Source organism: Pipistrellus hanaki, assembly GCF_964339955.1.
Source record: "Pipistrellus hanaki genome assembly, chromosome: 16".
Lineage (NCBI taxonomy): Eukaryota > Metazoa > Chordata > Mammalia > Chiroptera > Vespertilionidae > Pipistrellus > Pipistrellus hanaki.
The window spans coordinates 34,436,827-34,457,921 of NC_140518.1; the positions used below are offsets into that span (position 1 = coordinate 34,436,827).

General features: G+C 41.5%; 1 protein-coding gene across 3 annotated transcripts in view; it reads right to left on the reverse strand.

The window, feature by feature from the left end:
- Positions 1-373: 373 nt before the first annotated feature.
- The window catches only part of NCBP3 (nuclear cap binding subunit 3), a 29,792-nt gene continuing 9,070 nt past the window's right edge, over positions 374-21,095 (reverse strand). Inside the window, exons 4-14 of one of the 3 annotated variants that reach the window (XM_084862951.1) lie at positions 16,852-16,977; positions 13,891-14,019; positions 13,590-13,663; positions 12,801-12,909; positions 9,610-9,709; positions 9,223-9,326; positions 7,161-7,455; positions 5,452-5,606; positions 3,593-3,752; positions 2,573-2,731; positions 374-2,108 (exon numbers count right to left, since the gene is read on the reverse strand). In XM_084862951.1, coding sequence (XP_084719077.1) covers positions 2,000-2,108; positions 2,573-2,731; positions 3,593-3,752; positions 5,452-5,606; positions 7,161-7,455; positions 9,223-9,326; positions 9,610-9,709; positions 12,801-12,909; positions 13,590-13,663; positions 13,891-14,019; positions 16,852-16,977 — 1,520 coding nt within the window. In that variant the 3' untranslated portion in view covers positions 374-1,999. Of the gene's footprint in view, positions 2,736-3,592; positions 3,753-5,451; positions 5,607-7,160; positions 7,456-9,222; positions 9,327-9,609; positions 9,710-12,800; positions 12,910-13,589; positions 13,664-13,890; positions 14,020-16,851; positions 16,978-21,095 lie in introns of all 3 variants that reach the window. The other 2 variants (XM_084862950.1, XM_084862952.1) reach the window with 2 other exon arrangements.

Here is a 21,095-nt window from a genome sequence, read left to right on the forward strand (position 1 = left end):
ATCTAATTATCATCAAGCAGCATAAATGTATTTAAAATCTTGTACGTATAAAGACGAAGAGAAATGTGAAAAGTGGGTAGTCCTGCTGCCCACGTCCATGAAGAGTGCCACGCGTAAGAGCCCACTGAGCTCCCGCCAGGGGACTGTCCTGTCCGTCCTCCCCCGCAAACTCCACAGGAAGGCCTGAGCACTCGGGGCACGGCGAACATATTGCACAATCTGAGGCTCTGAGCACAGGCTGGAGAGCAAGAGGGGCTGAGACCAACAACTTTCAGAAACACACTGAAAATCTTTTAAGATCCTTTTCTGGGTTCTGTGTGGTTGTAAGAATTGCCAAGCTGCTAAAGTGGGCACTTTTCTTGGTTAAATTGAAGACTACAAACCACCGCTCACCTGAAAGTCTCCCCTGGTCTCTACCGGAGACCGGGGAGGACCAAACGGCCTGCCCCACTGCTGGGAAGCGCAAAGGAAAACCGAGGAGGGGCCTTTTCTGAACACCCCACAGACCTTGTCAGTCGGGCCCTGGCCACCAGGACTGTCCCCCCAGGGCCTGGAATGGGTGGGTAAGTCCCTGTCCACAACCTCACGCACAACCGCAATTGGCTCCCTGACTTCCCCCACCTGCAACAGAAACCAGTGCTGGCCAGCTTACTGCAGCCATAACGGGGGCAGAAAGTCAAACACCACTGACACACACCAACAAAGCCAGCAGCTCTGGTTCCAGCCCATTCATTTGCTAAATGGGGAAACCAGGGCCCCCACTCATGGAACACAGCCAGGGGTGGCGCCCAGGTCTCTGACTCTCAGGGCCTCAGATTTCTCACTCGATCAACTCCCAAACCCGCCTCAAGAACCTGGCTCTCAGTGTGCTCCAAAGCAAGAGGAGCTGAGAACCTCAGCAACCTTAGGTCTCACCTGGCAGAGAAGCCTAAACTCTCTCTTTCCCGGAACCCTATTAGGACGGTGAAACGTATCAGGGCCTGCTGTTCTAATCTTTCCGAAGGGAGAGAGAAAGGCAGGCAAAGCAACAAAATACGGACAACGCAGGCTCTGCTGCAGCCTCCCGTCCCACGGCCCTTCCCGTGATCACACAGCGCTCGGCACTCGGCCCGCTCTCCGGGGAACACGAATGAGCGCGGCCACAGCCGAGGAGGGGCTCCAGAACGCAGGGCTGCGCCAGCACTGGGGCGCTCCAGGCGGGTGGGGAGCTGTGACATCACTAAAGGGACAAGGCTCACTCTCCCTAGCTGCCAAGTGCTGGTGGACTGAAGCGAAACACTCTTTTTACGCTGCAGGGGAATGCAAACATTAAATACTTCAAAACAGACATCAGACAGGAAAACAAATTAATCTACTGCCTTTTAGTTAAAATAATCGAACAAATACTAGAGATAAATGAACTGAAACTTCTATCACTAAGCCATTTGCCAGTTTTGAAGATGTCTCCAGGTGCCAGAAAACAGGTCAATGCGTCACTGCTAACGGGACAATGAACAGGACCCCATCTCGGACGGGGAGGTGTTCTTCCTGCAGTGGCCAAAGGCAAGCTGAACTCTATGTACAATTAGGATCATTTAAAAATAATGAGACTCCTCTCTTTGCCTTCTTCCAAAGTATATAATATATATTTAACAGCACATTAGACACCACTTGAGCTTCCCTGGTAGCCAACAGGAAGTATTTTCACATATAAAAATTAAAAATTTAAACCTTAAATCATTAATATTTTTTAAACATAATACAGACTTAGAAATTGTTCAACTTGACCCCATGACCCCACCCCTAGCACAAAAAAATCCATCCCAAATCCAGAAGTCACAGTTTTTGTTCCTAAAAATCGCCCAGTACTGAACTTGATCTTCACAGCAAGCCGACTGCTAACAAGAGGTCCCCAACAGGCATCCCCGGGAGGAGCGGAAGCACGGCCGACGCTGTGTCTGGGATCTACCTGGGCAGCACTGGCGCCTCTGAGGTCAGGTCCGTGAGATTCGGCCCCACACTAGGGTCCTGGAAGAGTGAGCTGGCCGCTTCCCTCATCTTCCCCCTCGAAGGCTGTCCAATAAGCACCTGGGAATTGACTTTTCTTGGGAAAAGGGTGCTGGTAACTGCTGTCAGGGCCAAGGCAATAGTGAGAAGTTCAGTTCTCTGCTCTTTGGATGAACTGTGTAAAACATTTTTTTTTTTTTAAAAGACACAATGTTAAAAATATTAAGAAAAACATCTACAAAATCTGGAGGGCTGCCTTTTTCTCAAAGGGTAAAGCTTGTGGGGCGGTAGGAAAAAAAATCGAGGGCCCAGACTCTAATTCTGCAGCAAAAGATAGATAGATGCCCTTCAAACATGTCACATTCTTAAGAGGTCTTGCCAAAGCAGCAAGAGCTGAGGGTGACGGTCTGAGTAAGAGCGGGGGCACCAGCGCCTGCAGGGGAGGCTCTACTGCGCACCCGCCCTGCGCAAGAATGTCAGGCTCTGGGGCAGCCGCCATCGGCCCCCAGGGCATCAGGACTCTGCCTCTGAACCAGAGCTGCTTTCCCGACTAACTTCAATCTGGAGAGATGGTAAGTGATCTAACCGGCTCTTCTTTTGGCGAGACTGTTCTTTCTCCTTAATCAGAGCCCCCCACGCCCTTTGCAGCTCGGAGTCATCTTCCTCAGTGCCGGGAGCCCTATGGTCCACTTTCTTCGTGTTCTTTTCTTTGGTCTTGGATGCAGATCCTAGGCGAGTCCATAAGCTACCTGTTTGAATGAGAAGGCATCTTAGTTTTGGTAGTCAATGCTGAGAAGCAGGGTAGTACTGAGGAAGCAGGGGTACTGCCGACTCCTGATGAGCAGGCGACAGTGGTGGGGGGGAGGGGGAGGGTCTGTGGCACTTGCAACCACTGTGCAGCCTCGCACAGGTAATCTCATCTCCCTGGCTGCAATCCCCTGCCTGCAGACTGAGGGATCTGGACCCACGGGGAGATTCTCACAGCCAGGGCACATGTGCCTCCACGCTGAGCATATGAGAATCACCAGGGAGTCTCCGCTACACCTGCCCCTTCCCTGGTGGAACTCACCGCCCGGCGCACAGCTGCATTCTGCCAGGAGAGGGCCATCCCCAGATCAACGTTCCACAGACTGATGGGCCTGCATCACTGCCAACTTTTAGAGATTCTGCCCACCCTCCATTAATTTTAAAAATACACTTTATCAATATCTAATAATAGAGAAATATGTTTAGAATTTCATAGCATAGCCACACTATAAGGCAATTAAGTTTTATTTATAAAGAATATAACCATGTAGAAAAGTGACTATGGTGAAACACTATATGAAAAGGTAGGATACATATATGGACAAAGACTGGAATAGCATACATGAAACTAAAAAGTTTTTGTGCTAAACTGAAAGGACCAAAGATGGGTCTTTTTATCTATTTACTAAAATGTCCATATTACTACCATTATTATTGTTGTTATTACAATTATTATGGAAGGAAAAAAATATTTTTGGCACCTGCTATTTCCTGCCCTCTGCTAACAAAACATTCCAATGCTTCATCCACTGTCCTTGCTCTTCTTACCCGATCCCATCCCCTCAGTGTTCAGGGTCACCGACCTGACTTCTTCTCCCGGGTGTCCGAATACAGGCCTTTAATGTCCTGCCTGGGAACGCCGAGCCGACTGTGAACATCGGAAAAGGGTTCCCTCCGGACAACGGGGCTACAAGCCTTTTCCGGAGAATGTGGCCTTTTTCCCAACCGCTGGCGAATGTCTGGGGGGAAAACGTACTGCTGTTACCACGTGTGTGTGCTTTGCTCTCTGTACTGTCAACCTGAGATCCTCACCGGACCTGGTCCAGATCTCCCCGATGAGGACAAAGGGCCAACACACCAGCTTCTCAACATCTCTCTATGCCAGTGATTTTCTTTCTTTCTTTTTCCTTTTAAGTATATTTCTTTATTGATTTCAGAGAGGAAGTGAGAAGGAGAGATAGAAACATCAATGATGAGAGAGAATCATTGATGGCTGCCTCCTGCACACCCCCCACTGGGGATCGAGCCCGCAACCCAGGCATGTGCCCTTGGCCAGAATCGAACCTGGGACCCTCCAGTCCGAAGGCCGACGCTCTATCCACTGAGCCAAGCTGGCTAGGGCTATGCCAGTGATTTCCAACCTTTTTCATCTCATGGCACACATAAGCTAATTACCAAAGTTCTGTGGCAGACCAAAAAAAGTTATAATTTTGATTCATCCACATGTGACAACATGTTGGCTGTTGTCGTTCTTTTATTTGACAAGCTAAGAGAAAAGAGGTCAGTGCCCGACTAAATAGTCAGGTACTGCATATTTTAAAAATTCTTGCGGCACACCGGTTGAAAATGGCTGCTGTATGTAATATAGATTTCCTTAGGAAAATTCAGATGTAAGGGTTCCCAGTGGGTGAGAGGGGGATGGGGGGGGGGGGGTTCTCAACTGACTGCTCCAGAAAGGAATTTCTGAGACAGAATCAACTATCTTTTTTTTTTTTTTTTTTTTTTAAAGTAGGCCAAATGATTGACAAACATTTTAGTTAAGAAGCAATGATTCAAAAGCCGAGGGCAGAAGTCACAATCTTTGAACATAGAAGTTCTCAATAAACTTAACAATAAATGTAATGAGAGTGGTGAAAAACAAAGGATTAAGAGAAGATGTCCCAAGTCAGATTTGTTCTTCCTCTATACCCCCTTCCACCCTCGGAACCTGCCTTTCCTCCTGAGCTCCTTCTAACAGTAACACAATAACAGTAATACCACCACCTCTGTCGGCAAGTCACTGTGCGGGGCTCTCACCACCTCGCTTATTCTCGGAGAGCAGCACCCAGCATCCCAGTCCCTTTGGCTGGGCCCCTGGCTCCTCTTCCTGTCCTCCCTCACATCCCAGTGCTGCACAAGGTTTGACATTCTTGTCCACTGCCTCTGTGGTCCCTGACCACAAATTCTTATTGAACTTATAAGTAAATAAAATACAATAATTTCTATTACCCTTACATATAAAAAAATACCAATGATTGTGAGTGTCAACTTATAAACTAGGAGGTCACAGTTCGATTCCCAGTTGGGGCACATGCCCAGGCTGCGGGCTTGATCCCCAGCGTGGGGCTTGCAGGAGGCAGACGATCAATGATTCTCTCTCATCAGTGATGTTTCAGTCTCTCCCTCTCGCTTCCTCTGAAGTCAATAAAAATATATTTTAAAAAATACCAAAGACATACGTAGTAAAATAATCGTTAGGTTCAAAAATACTGAAAGCTCGTATGGAAAAGTCGGATTTTTCATGTCCTGAAATCGAATGCCTAACCCCAAATTTAGAAGTAATGAACCGGAACAACTAAATCCGTCCACAAATGACATCATTTAATCTAAAACCCTATCCCTGGCCATTTGCCTCTGGAGCTCAGAATGAAGCCCAGACACAGGACTGAACGACAATACCTGATTTAGTGCTGCTGCCTGATGGCCGTGGGCGTGTGTGCTGACGTTTTTCATCTAATAAATGTCGGACGTCTGCAAATTTCTCAGGTGGCAATTTGTTACCGATTCGGTGTTTGATATTGCTTGCTGATGTAGTATCTGACCTCATGGAGTTCCTTAAGGAAAAAAAAAAAAAAGACACAGCTAATCAACTTCAACTATGGGACAATGCCCATGCAACAATCTCACATACTTCTCTGGAGACAATTAAAACCCAATCTAACATTCACTTACAAATACTACACACTGGTAATTATTTATTTACAAAAATCATGATCAGCCTGATGTAATGAGACCAGCCAGGTGAGCAGGTTCCAAGGTTTCCACACCTGATGTCTGTCAGCCATCACGAGCACGAAACTATGAGTCCCCTTCCCCTGGGACAAACACTGAGAGGCCTCTGCTCACCCAGGCTGCAGACAGATACAACAGAGTCTGCAATCTCTTTCTTTAAGGGCCCACTTCTCCGTCAAAGACATCTGCTACCATGCTAGGAACCAGCGTTATTTTGGCAGCATTTGTCCTTACAAAGTTCTGTGAAAACTAAAAATAAGGATGTGAACAAAGCCATACAAACCAGCTCGAATGGTTCCTTCCATTTCCCAAATACACCACCACGAACACTTAGAGAGAGCATCCCTAGATTCCAACCCTTCGAGTTGTACATATGCTATCTGCTCTGAGGAATGTGCTCATCCTCATCTCCACTAGTCATCAAAGAAAAGCACATTAAAATAACTGTGTGTTTTTTTGCCCTGGCTGGTTGCTCAGTGGTTACAGCGTCGGCCTGTGGACCAAAGGGTCTTGGGTTCGATTCCCGGTCAAGGGCAAGTAGCTTGGTTGCAAGTTCACCAGCCCAGGCAGGGGCTCATAAAGGAGCAACCAACCGATGTGTCTCTCTCATGTTGATGTTTCTCTATCCCTTCCCTTCTCTCTCCTTTCCACTCTAGCAATCTATGGAAAAAATATCCTCGGTAATGATTAAAAACAAAAAACAAAAACACAACTATTTTTTGGTCCATAAAATTAGCAAAAATTAGAAAATAATAATACCTAACATTGATGAGTATGTAGGTTTCAGGTGGCAATGTGAGTGAATAAAACCTTTCTGGAGTGAAATTTCGCATACCATGTTTTAAAACATATGCAATAATTGTAATTTAAGGAATTTATCTATTAGTGCGATAGTAAAAAAATAGAAACCTAAGTATCCACCAATAAGAGATTGGGTTAAATAAACCATGATACTTTCAAACAATGAATTACATACAGCTGAAAAAATAGTGAATCTCTATAACATGTTAAATGGAAAAAGCATACTGCAAAACAATATAAGTAGCATAACTTCACTTTTGTACAACTCTGCCTATAATTTCTCCATGTGTTCTGTGTATCCATGGGATTAGTGGGAAGGTTATTCACCCAGATGCTAACAGTCCTTATCCAGGAGAGGATGACTATACAAGTGGTTTTCACCTTTTATTTTGTCTATAACAAGGATCTCTTCTTGCATATTTTGAGGAAAAATCAAACACTTTTATTCAAACTCTACAAAGGACTAAAATTAGAACAGATAAGGAGATTATAAAACTAAGAGAAATTAAAGCGAAGTTAGTAATTAGTATTTAAAACCAAATTAAAAGCTAGCACTGACAGAATAATCATCTTACCTAATATTTTTCAACTGAGATTCCACTTCATCAGCGTACATAGTCATTTTCATGCTTTTCTTTGGTGAAGGAGTGGAAATCATTTTCAGTTCTAGATCATAGTCCATTTCATCGGAGTCTGAGCTGCTGGCACTGGACCTCCTGGATGAGCTCCGCTCCCGAGTCTGCTTGAGAGCCGGGAGCTCCTCATGGTACTCCACTACCACCCTGTCGTCAGCATCCATGTCCTGGTCCTCCTCCTCCTCCTCCTCCTCTTCCTCTTCTTCAATGGGCTCCTCAGGAACATTCACTAGTCCTAAGGAATTTTACCAAAAACATTAGGGAAAACAATGACAGGTCTAATTTTCTATTTACTTCACTGACTTCTTTAAAAGAAAGGCTCCCCTGCCCAAGATTTTACTGACGCATTCTCTCTCACAGTGCCAACCTGGCTGCCATTCTGACACCTACAGCAGAAGAATGGCTAGGTCAAGTGTGATCTAGCAGCCCATGGATTACAAAATTATCTAAAATACAGTCAACTGCCATTATTCAGATTCTATATTTTTGACTTTGCCAAACTTATTTCTAACTCCAAAACCAATGCTCGCAGTGCGTTCACGGTCATTAGTGGACTGTGCAGCGTGGCAAAATGAGCCGCCACACATGCATCTTCCCAGCAGAGGCCAAACGAGGCAGCGCTCTTTCCTCTTGCTCATCTCACACTTACGTGTCCTTTTGCAGTCTAGTGAGTGCCACGTTTTCCACATTTATGTGGTATTTGTTGGTGATGTCAGTATTTAGTAATGCCAAAACTGTCTAGTGTTCCTAAATGGAAGGAGGATGTAGTGTGCCTTAAGAGGAGAGGAAAATATATGTATTATATCAGCTTTGTTCAGACATAAATTACAGTGCTGTTGGCTGACTGTGAATTCATGCTGATGATTGTCTTAAATGTATGTATTAAAATAAAGTGTCTTTAAACAGAAAGGCAAGGTTATATATTGATCAGCTGACAAAATGGTCTGACCAGATTCTCAATGGTTCAGTATTTACTCCTTCAAGGGTCATGGTGACTTTACAGACCATAATCACTAGAAATAATGAAAATCAACTGCAACTTTAAAGTTCATGAAAAAATACATACAAATAGTGGAAAAAGCAGAATATAGAATATATGTTTACAAAAAATGTAACATTTATTATAAAAAAAAAAAAAAGGAAAAATGTAAAATGAAGTCAGTATATTATAGTGCTAGAATTAGGGGCAATTCTCTTTTTAATATTTTTAATATAATTATGAAGATTGCATGATGAAAATATCTTAAATATCTTAATGTAACTGAAATTGGAAAACTGTAACTGCATAAAATGCAAATTTCACATATATAATTTTCTATATATACATTAAATAAAAATGTATAGATGTGACCTCTCCTTGTCCTTGTTACAATGATAAACATGTATGCATGTTATTCCATGTTTGCATGTTCACTTAGCTAGTTCTAGTTCTACCAAGTATGTGGAAGATCCCACAGCTTAGGTTCAAAATAAAAAAACAAATCTTTATAAAACATAATGAAAATGGTTCTTTTACAATAAGCAAAGAAAGACAAGAGAAGAAAGAAAAAAAAAAAAACAAGTCATGATATCCTATTTTTCTGGAGACATTCATGTGCACAATGAATACGCATAAAACACTAGCTATAGCAGCCTATTTTCATTTTCAGATAAAGGAACAATAAAATCAGCTCATCTGATAAAATATTTTTAAAAAATTTTTTTCATGCAGCTTTCGATATACAAAGGAAAAATCAGATTCCTAAGAATAGTTTTATTTTCATTTTCCCTATGTCACATTTGATCTTTTTTATTAGAACAGCTTTTATAAAATCATTTGACCTCTTTGTATGGGCAATTTAAAATTAATCGTGACTTGACTTACTTTCCTATATGTTGGCAGAGGGTGAGGGCAAGGAAGAGAGGATGATAAAGTTTGGAACCTTAAAAGACTGTATTAAGAATAAAAATATGATTTCGGGAGCCAAACATGTGTCTACCCAAGAGCTGAGCAGGCAACTACCGGAATGTCGATGTTTATAGGACGTCAAGCCAACATCATCCCCAATCAAGGCTCTCTTCTTGATCACATCCCGCTGAATGCGCCGGGAATGGTATCTCCGCTTCCTGCAACATCGTCAGAATAAGCACATCATCAGAGACCAACAGGAAGGACCACGAAACCCACTGATTAACTTCAACTTCACAATGACAGATGTCCGGTGCTGAGACAGACATCTGAAATGAGACTGAAGCTCATATTCTCACACCTTTTATCACAGTTAAGAATCCTGCACTCTTCCCTCCTGTCTTCCTTCGAGTCCACACATGGAGTTGACATTCCACTGCAGAATACCAACTAAAGGATTAAGCAAAGTTTAACGACTGTATTTTATACTTTTGGACTCACCAAGAATTACTAAGAATTCCTTTCATGCCTCCGTAATTTGGATTCCCATATTTCATGTAATACTGACTTCTTCTGGCTGCTCCAAGTTCTTTTTTGTCATCTAAAAATTAATTACAACAGTTACCTAGGATTTCCTGTGGGTGTGAAAACAATGTGTTAGAGTTAAAAATAAATAAATAAGACTGTTTTGCTTAGCTGGGATAGGTCAGCACAATCAGCCAACAGAAGGGAAAGATGCAGTGCAAACATTCCCTCTCTCTGTGCCCACTAAGGCAGTGTGTGTGTGTGTGCGCGTGTGTGTGTGTGTGTGTGTGTGTGTATGTGTATGTGTGTGTGTGTGTGTGTGTGTGTGGAGGGGAGGGGAAGGACATGAAGGGGAAGCAAAACAGAGATGAATGAGGTGAAGCAGCTATCAAGGAGGAAATACTTCATAGAGGAAATACCACTATTAAACCCCAACAATACAAGACATAAGGTTCTAAGAAGCATGACAGAGCTTCTATCATTACAAGTGCTCAGGCATCAAATGGGCTTTTTAGAAAAGGGGGCATTTTCACTGCCCCCTGAAAGGTGATATTCATTTCTTTTCTTTTCTTTTTTTTTGTAAATATATATATTGTTTATTTCAGAGAGGAAGGGAGAGGGATAGAAAGACAGAAACATCAGTGATGAGAGAGAATCATTGACCAGCTGCCTCCTGCACTGGGAATCGAGCCACAACCCGGGCACGAGACCAGAATCGAACCCGGGACCCTTCAGTCTGCAGGCCAACGCTCTATTCACTGAGCCAAACTGGCTAGGGCTTATGTTCATTTCTGATTCATAACATACCAATAACACAAAATCGGGATTAAAGAAGCAGACTATACAGAATTCCATATATTTGATAAACCATTTTATCGTGATTTCCTCAAAATGGCTTAAAGTACTATATATATATATATATATATATATATATATATATATATATATATATATATATCTAGAATGCTCTCCACCACTCAAATCAGTAAACGCAGAGAAGATCCCTTTGTCAGGTTAAAAGACCCATTAGTAGGAAAGAAAGGTGGTCAGTGATCACACATACTTTTCATAATATAAAGGACCTGAACAACTCTTTGGGCACTCACTGACTGCAAAGGACAAACCCCAATATGAAAGTATCAGTGCCATGGGTAAACTCAGTCACACAAACTAGTATGCCCCCCTACAAAAAAAAAACGTGCCTGAGGAGAAACAGCTGGTTCCAGATCAGAGGCGGGGAAAATACAAGTTGGGTCTGGAAAAACAAGATGTTTTAGTGCGCCATAGATAAAGTGGGCCAAGCATCATGGAGACATGTCAAAAGCACACAGCGGGAAGGGGCTCTACTGGCCAAATCAAAGGCAATTCGCGAATCAAGATAATGACAACAATGGATGATAACCCAATGAATAAAACAAAACTACATGAGCCTAAACTGATATAAGTAAATAAATAAATGAGTAAAAGGAAAAGCTCTTCCTGATAGCAGAATGCCAACTAATAAAAGATGCAGTTAATAAATCAACGGATGCTAAAGCTACTGCATGAAAGCCTGATGAGCAACAGGCTACTTACATAATCTCAAAGTATCTTCCCACAAATTTTAAAATCACAAATGGAAAAACAGCAACTTGACGGTTTAGAGAAACCTGGTGATCATTACCTTAACCCAGTGATGAAAGATACCATCCCGGGTATGGGACAGTATCACGTGCCTCCTGATATGAGGCACTGAAAACAACACATTATCACTTCTGTGGTATTCCTGCCTAAAATGCACAACCCAAATCAGAAAGAAACACAAGACAAAACCAAACCAAAGGGTTGTCTATAAAATAATGAGCTTATCTTTTTAAGAAATGGTTCAGCCGGGACCGGTTTGGCTCAGTGAATAGATCAGCCTGTGGACTGAAAGGTCCCAGGTTCGATTCCGGGCAAAGGCATGTACCTTGGTTGTGGGCACATCCCCAGTAGGGGGTGTGCGGGAGGCAGCTGATCAATGATTCTCTCTCATTGATGTTTCTAACTCTCTATCTCTCTCTCTTCCTCTCTGTGAAAAATCAATAAAATATATTTTTTTAAAAAGAAAAAAAAAGAAAAGAAATGGTTCAGTCAAGGAAAACAGAGCAGGTCCAGATCCAGGGAGATTGAGGAGACATGGATTAGTTGAACACTCGCTCTGGAGTGGACCTCAGGGGGCGGGGGGGAGGAAGTAGTAAAAGGAAAGTCCAAATTTATTTGACAATAATCATCATCGTTGTCATCAAACACTGCTACAAACAGCACTCATTGTGTGTCAGGCAGTTTAATGTCAGAATGAGGAATTCTTGGAACAACTAATGAAATCTGAATGTGGATTATGGATTATTGTGTATTAATGTTAAATTTCTCGATTTTGGTAAGTGTGCTCTGTGTAAGACAAAGTCCTCATTCTTCAGGAATACATATTGAAGTATTAAAAAATGAAGGGTCATTTCTAATTAACTGTCAAACAATTAAAAAGAAACAGTGTGGGGGTTTAATGTGCACCGAAAATCACTGCGTATAAAAAGCCTTACAAATTGTAGGCTTGACCTAATTACTTAGAGCAGTGGTCAGCAAACTCATTAGTCAACAGAGCCAAGTATCAACAGTACAACTATTGAAGTTTCTTTCAAGTCAAATTTTTTAAGCTTAAACTTCTTCTAATGCCACTTCTTTTAAAATAGACTCGCCCAGGCCGTGGTATTTTGTGGAAGAGCCACACTCAAGGGACTAAAAAGCCGCATGCGGCTCTCGAGCCATAGTTCGCCAACCATGGCCTTAGAGAATTAGACCTGAAGGGCACTATGAGCAATGTCCAAGAGGTTATTACTGTGATAAATAAAAATATACAATTTTAAAAGGTTTTCATGGTTCAGATGATAAACTGGCTAAAAAGCACATGGACAAACGAGCTTTAACAGAAAATAACTTCTTTAGCCAGAAATCACAAAAGAACACAAATAGTTAGAATTTACTTTCCAGGTCAGAAATTCCAACTCGGGCAACAAGCCATCATTTCATAAGCACAAAATATTACAGTTTGAGATTACTTGATCTAACCTCTGATTCAAAAGAGAAGAATGTCATTCAATAATAAATCACTTTGATGAATAATAAGAATCAATAGCAAATCTCATATTTACCTTTTGTAGCAAATCTCATGAACAACTTATTTCCTTTAGCGAGTTTATTGGCTGGACGGAGATCGTTCCTCAGCAGAGACTCTTCTTCTACCTGAGACAATGTCTCCAACTTAAGGGAAAAGAGCATTTCAACATAAAAAAGTAAAGCCATTTTCACTTTTATTCAGAAGCAGTTACCATTGATCAAGAAAGCATTCTGCCTTTAATAACACTCTCGGTATTACTGCACTAGGTTCTAAGTCAGAGGTCTTCCCTGACCACTTTGTCAAACAGTGGTTTCCATCACGCTATCCACTGACCCTTCTTAATTTCCCTCAGGGCAATTGCCACTGCCTGACATTGTTTTATATACCTGCGTTAGTGTATCTGTATTATCTGTTTTCCCCACTAGAATGTAAGCTCCAAGAGAGCAAAGACTTTGCTTGGCTTGAAGCTGTATAATGCATCTTTTTCTATGAATACACTTTAATTTTTCCAACAGTAGTACATAATCTGTTAGGAAATATGCCGTTTCTTGCTTTTTCCAAATTTTACTTATTAGATAACACTTCAAAGTGTTTAACAAAATCATGTTCTCTTACAGAAATGTGAGTACTATTGTAAGATCTCAAGATAAATCGTGCATTATTATCACACAAACTTAAAAAGCAAGGGTCTGGTGCACTCTCAGGAAGTCTAGCGGTGAGAGCCAGAGGAAGAACGCAACTTAAGTCTTTAAGCCTTAAATAGAAACGTAGCAAACAGTTTCTTACAGTGAAACCTCACATATGTATTTTCCCTATTACTAACCTCCACATCACTTGAGTTTTCATCTTCAACTTCTCCTTCTTCAGCCTCATCATCTGAACTGTCCTCCTGCTTGTCTAAAATGAAATGTGAGGGACAAGATGATCTTTAAAATAACTCCATCTCATATCATTTAAAAGTCCGATTATTTTCTCCATCTATTTACTAATTATCCAAAACATCAAAGCCTTTTTCAGAAATAACTAGCGCTGAGATACTATATAACACTTTGCACAGAAACCCAGACCAACTGAGTAAATAATAGGACTTTCAGCCCAAAAGTCCCTTCTTTGTGTTCAGTTACCTTTTTTGCTTTTCTCAGATGACTTGTCCTCATTGGCATCCCTGCTTTTTATCTTATCCAGGTCTGGCAGGGAGCTCATATTGATAAGGGCTCGTGTGGCTGTCATTTCATCCAGCCAAACCACATTACCTAAAATAAAATGTAAAATAAAACAACATCATCACATCCAAATGGTTAAGTTTCCTGAGAGCAGAAACTGCATCAGATTCATTGTTGTTGGTTTTTTTTCATTTTTATTTTATTTTTTTTTTATTATTTTTTTTTTTATGTGTAACACATTGTTTAATGACAGGAGAATCATGTTAAAAAACCAGAGAAACCAGGGGGATACTGGTTACCTTTATACTTCTGTGCCAATGAGTTGGCTTTTTTTTTTTTTAGAGAGAGATATTTTTGAGAGAGAGATGGCTTTTTTTTTTTTAATTAAATTATTATCTGTGTACGTATCTTACCATTCCCCTCCCCTCTCATTCATACCCTCCCTCCCCAGAGTTTTGTGTCCAATGGTTGTACTTATATGCAGGTATACAAGTCCTTCAGTTGATCTATTATTTCCCCCAGATCTCCCTACCCTCCCGGCTGTAATTTGACAGTCTGCTTGTTGCTTTACTGTCTCTATATCTGTCTTTTGGTTCATCAGTTTATAACGTTCTTTATTATCCATAACCATATTCATTGTTAAACCTCATCTAGGTACAGACTGAGAGCAATAAATATACAAACCAACGAATGAAAAGAATAGGAAGTAGTAGTAAAACCTCTTTGATGAAAGTGGCCTTAAGCTGCATTCCCCAACTGGGTTCCACAAAATAATGGTCAAAGATTCCATGCAAAAGTGTTTACATAATAAAACTGCCTGGCACTTAGTGCTATGTGTTAGTTCTTGATGAGGATGATGATAATCTATAGAAATAAAAGGGTAATATAATATGCTAATTAGTCTGGACACCTTCCAGATGTCCCTCTGGACATCCATCCGGTCCAAGCCACAGCAGATGCGAGGCCCAGGGCTCAGGCAGCTGCTATGGCCAGCAGCAGCAGTGGGGTGATAGGGGTGGCGCCTTCCCCTGATCAGCCCAGTCGCCCCCTGCAGAGGGAGGCCAGACTGCAGGTTAGGCCGGCTCCCCATGTGGAGCGGGCCTAAGTCGTCAGCAGGACATCCCCTGAGGGCTCCCAGACTGAGAGAGGGGGCAGGCCAGGCTGAGAGGAGCAGGCCGGGCTGAAGGTGAAATCAAATTTTTGTGCACCAGGCCTCTGGCTATCAAATAAATGTGGATTGTCCCCTACACCACCGCCCCTCCAAGGAAGCCCTATGCTATTCCTTATCATCCAGACATGCTTTTAAATGATGCTCCCCCAATGAGGATGGTACCATCATGGACATACACAACGGAGACATAACAGACACTTGGCTTTGTAGCAACAACTGAATTTGTTTCTTTAAAGAAAGAATTTAGCCAAAAAGAAAAAAGATTTTGAGAATTCTTGTAGAGTCTCACCTTTGTTACCGACACACCATGTGGCCTTAAACAATTTACCTTCTCTGTTTCTCAGTTTCTTGGTTTCTGAAGCACAATATGAAGTAGCTGAACTGGATAATTCTAAGGGTCTCTCCAACTGCAATATCCCTTATCTAGTTTTAATGACTTAAGCCAGTGGACAGCAAACTAAAACCTGCAGGTCAAATCCAGCCCATCATTTGTCATTTATTTGTTTATATGTGTACCAGATTTATTTAAGTTTAATTAATGTACAATAAACTACACACCACTGCCTTTTTTTGTAAAATAAAGTTCTTTTTTTTAAAAAAAATATTTTATTGATTTTTTTACAGAGAGTAAGGGAGACGGATAGAGTTAAGAAACATCGAAGAGAGAGAAACATCGATCAGCTGTCTCCTGCACACCCCCTACTGAGGATGTGCCTGCAACCAAGGTACATGCCCTTGACCAGAATTGAACCTGGGACCTTTCAGTCCACAGGCCAAACTGGTTCTGGCTGTTTTTGTACAATAAAGTTCTATAGAAAATAGCCAGGCTCATTCAACTACATTCTATCGATGGCTTTTCTCATGCTCTTATGGCAGAGCTGAATAAATGACAGAGACTATACGACCTGCAAAGCCTAAAATATTTACAACCCAGCCCTTTATTAAAAAAAAAAAAAAAAAAAAAAAAAAAAAAAAAAAAAAAAGATTTGGCAACCCTAATTTGGATAATGTAAGTTAAGGAAAAAGAAAACAGGACAAAAATATTTTACTCAGTCATGTTTCTTCTTTCAATGAAAACACTGAATCAACATCTTTTAAAGAAAGCAGCCAGAAAAACCAGGCTGCTATACAGAGCACAACCAGGTAGGCCAGCAAGCTAGCCGTAAAGGAAGCCAGACTAGAAATGAGTCGAGACAAAAAGCCAGTAGTGTGATCACCAGTCAGAACAGACTTGGAGTGGGGAGGCAAGTTAAAAATTACAGTTGGCTCACAAGTTTAACAGCTCACAGGTCTGGTAAAGTGGCAGGGTTTCTGATATAGTTCTAATTAGAGACACTGAGGCAGAGCCAGCACCTGGATAATCAACTGTATGGCAAGTTGCAATGACAAAGTCTAAAGCCCTGAAAACACAGCCCTCAGCCCATCTACACAGCTGGATCCACCCCTTTGTTGGGAAATTGTGGGAGTTCAAGAGGCCTTCATCGTGTACATTGGGCTCAGATGCTAGCAACCAGCTTCATAAGCCTTGGTCACCACTCTGAGCTGACTTAGAATACTCATAGGGTATAATCTGGTAGACTAGTTAATGTATCTGGTTCTCATCAATGGGGATTTTTTTTCTCTTCTACACTAAGGGCAGAGGTTAGACACAGACAAGTAGTCTGGGCCAGTCATTCACCATCTGAGGTGGCAAGAACAATTTCAAAATCATAAGCAAAAACATATTTAACAGAAAACTTGGGTATACTTACAGGAGGTATCATCCAACCATTCAATGTGAGCCGGAGGATATTCTTTAAAATAGGAAAAGATATCCTGGGTACTCATCTCATCTACTCCGCAAATGTAGATTGTCTCCAGTCTCACTTTGGGGATTGCTAAAAACACAGGACACAGAAAAGATGATAGGATTTTCCCGCCCACTATTGCACACTCCACCCTATTACACAGTTCAGGTAACATGTGTTTAGAAAGAAATATGCTGAAAGAGATGACATTTATTTGAAAAGAAAAGGAGATATGACATTTATTTTAAAAGGAGAGATGACAGCAAGGTATACTGTTTTGCTTTTTATCACAGACCAAACAGCATTAAATCAATTATTTAAGTCAGAACAGGTTTTTAGGCTAAGAAAGATTGAACAATTAATGTTGACAAAATACACAATACCCCTGCCCAAATTAACCTGCAATTAAAGCAATACCAAATTCAATAGGCTTTTTCATTAAACTAGGCAAGCTGATTCTAAAACCTATATATATAAAAAAGCCTATGCAGCCAACCAACCGGCTGACCATCCAGTCGCTATGACACATACTGATCACCAGGGGGCAGACATTCAAACCAGGAGCTGCCGAGCTGCAGTGACATGGCAGTGGCGGTTCTTGGGTGACACACCCCGAAACCAGAGAGGAGGGAGCCCGATTCCTCAGGTGCTGCGCGATTCCACCTTCAGCCGTGGGTTACGTTGTTGCTGGGGCAATATAGGCCCCAAATCTGGTTGACTGCGCACTTGTGTTTGTGTTCCACACCCTGCATGACAGCAACTTTGCAGAGTGCCCTCTCGCACTCCGGGTCCCCTTAGGGGATGTCAGAGAGCCGGTTTTGGCCTGATCCCCACAGGCCAGCCCGAGGGACCCTACTCACTCCACAGACACCAGGGAGGGACACGGGAGGCTGCCTCCAGCCCATCTCACCCAGTCCTGCCCCACCGGCCACCTTCTAATTAATTTCCTTTCAATGTGCACAAATCAGGGCACATGGTCACCAGTTTTTAAATATTTATGGAAGAAAAATGTGGAACAGTTCAGGCCATTTCTGAAAAAGAAGAGACGCTGTCCCTGGATATAAAGCAAAGAAGGAAACTAAAGTAATGAAATCTTATAAATACTGATAAAATGACAGCTTAAAATAAAAACAGGCAAAGAACATGAGTAGACAATTCACACAACAGGAAATACAATAAATATATGAAAATATGGCTGACCTCACAATCAGAAAAGCACACACTAAAACAAGATACCACTTTTCAATTACTAGAATTTTTTTTTCAATTTATGTATTTTACTATCAATTGTTGGTAGGGTGGAGAAAAGAGCCCCTCTGCCCTCTGCTGGTGGGACTGAGAAGTGGCACAGCCACTCTGAAGGACAAATTGGAAGTGTCTGTTATAAATGTAATTTAGCACGTGACCTTTAGGCCTAGTTACTTTCATGTGGGTTCATACAGTAGCTCACACAAAGATATTTGTTTTGTCATTTTGAAGAGTAAAAGGTTTAAGGGGAACCTATGTAGGTGTGTCCAGACTACCTGGTAAATCAGGTGATACCTTCCTGCCACCCAGATTATGAAGATGGAGATACTGTTAAGACCTTTGAATCTCTTCAAATCCTTACTAGTGACCAGCGGTACAACAGTGAACAAAGCCCAAATAAGCCAGGTGTTCACAATGGACATCCAGGTTGGGAAACTGAAGGAGTCAGACCAGGGGGCCTTTTCAGTTCTTGGAGCTAAAGGCCATGAGTATGGATGAGAAAGGTCCCAAGGGAAGTAGAGAGGGAACAAACAACAGGAAGAGCTCCTGGAGATGGCAGAGAAAACAGACCAGGGGAAAAATGTCTGAGGAAGACTTGTTGACCTGATAACGGGGTTTATTCATAAATAAGACAAGCAATAAGGAAATGCCTAAGTAAATAAATACCAAGAGCATCATAGCACTGTTCTAACATTATAATGCTTTTATTACAAAAACAAAGACACAAACCTGCAGAAATAGCTTAAAAACAAGACAACAAGGAACAAAACTTCTGGCTACAGTTGTCTTTATTTAAAATTTTTTTAAATTGATATTTACAAAGAGGAAGGGAAAGAGATAGAGATAGAAACATCAATGATGAGAGAGAGTCATTGATGGGCTGCCTCCTGCATACCCCCCATAGGGATCGAGCCTGCAACCTGGGCATGAGCCCTGACTGAGAATCAAACCGTGACCTCCTGGCTCATGGGGTGATGTTCAAGCACTGAGCCACGCCGGCTGGGCTTTATTTTAATGTACAGAGAATGGTACACACATCTAGAAATGGGCAATGAACAGTCTTGTTCAAAAGAAGCAGGTATAGATACAAAAGCCATTATCACTACAGAGATAAACGTTTCAATGAGCTGGGAGAAAAGTTCATTCTCAAAAGGAAACCAAACCAACCGTGGCAAGATGCACTAGAGATGAAACCTTGTTAAGCTCAAAACGTGATGGAAGACTGCCAAAGGAGAATGCTCAATACTTCCTCACCTTGCGGACAATGTCGCAGCTTAAAATAAACCAAAGCAGGAGCCGAGATCTGTGCCCAATCAGTGAGGAAGGCTAACTGCTGAGATGGCGGTGAACAGATGGATGAGGGGATGAGAACTGGCCATTTCCCGAGTGCTGACTACCAGCAAGGTGGTAAGGCATCATCTTGCTTGTCTTTAACAGGAAAGAAAACAATGACAGGGAGTGGGAAAGTAGATTTCTGAAAATCCAGAGAAAAAGAAGCCAATCCCACGGCCTCACACGAAAATGTTGAAAAAATTTGTAAGACATTAAATATAGTTACTCAGAATATGAGAGGTAATTCCCAAGGAAAGAACAGGCAGCAAAGCTTGGGTGAGACACTCTGCCAAATAACACATATGGGAGACAAAGAGTAAATGACTAATGACAAAGGTAAAAGAACAAATATAAGAATCTAAAAGACTAACAGCAGCCTATATAATGACCTGGAAAATGCAGATGGCAGATTGTCAAGTGAAAAGGAAAGGGAGAAACAAAAATAAAATCTGCGTGCAGAAAAGATTAGAAGGAAATACACAAAATGCTGACAATGACTGGGTTTTATGTTAGACTCTGGGCAACTTTTCTTCTTACTCTCCTTCCCAAGTTTTCTTTGGTGAACGTGAGTTGTGAAATGTCTAATGAAGAAAAGGGTACAGTTCAGAGTATATAGGCTCATCAAAAATGCCAATGGCTTTTTTTCCCCCCATACACCAAAAAGTTACAGGTTTGATCCACAGTCAGGCAGTTGATAGATGTGATCTCTCTCTTTCTCTCCTCCCACCCTTTCCTTCCTCCCTAAATCAATAAAACATATCCCCAGGTAAAAAAAAAAAAAAAAAATATATATATATATATATATATATATATATATATATATATATATATATATATATATATATTTAAAAAAAATTTAATGTAATTCTCTGGAATTTTTAAAAGGAGCTGATCAAACAGAATCTACAATCCCTTAAGAAACCAAGTCTCACCCTAGCCGGTTGACTCAGTGGACAGAATGTCGGCCTGTGGAATGAAAGGATGCAGGTTCGATTCTGGTCAAGGACATGTGCCTTGGTTGTAGGCTCCATCCCTGTCCTTGGTCAGGGTGTGTACGGGAGGCAACCAATCGATGGGTGTCTCTTACAGAGATGTTTCTCTCTATCTGTCTCTCCCCCTCCCTTTCACTCTCTTAAAAAAAAAAATCACTGAAAATATCCTCGGGTGAAGAGTAACAAAACAAACAAAAAATAAAACCAGTCTCTCCCTTGGAAATGATGTAAGTTCTCTAAGAAGCAAGCCACACAAACCTTTTCTTTTTTTTGGCAGCAATACCTCACACCAAGAAATTCAAGTTCTATCTCGAGACCATTAAGGCATGTAATTTAGCTCCTCGTGACAATAAAGTGAAATGTGGACCTAATAATGAACTAAGACTTATAATTCATGGATCTGTGTTTCATGGCATGATATGGGATTTTCATGATCAACATTTACCAACAGCTGGATAAAGATGCAGAAGACTGGCGTACCAAAGTGAGGAATATGGCTAAAATGCTAAAAGGTGCAGGTAAGATGAAAATGAACTCGACAGACTGAAATGGAGTTTTGAAATTAATAAGATATAATTTGGTAAAGGTAAATAAGAAAGTAATTCTTTAAACAGTGCCTCAAGTACTAGACAAGAC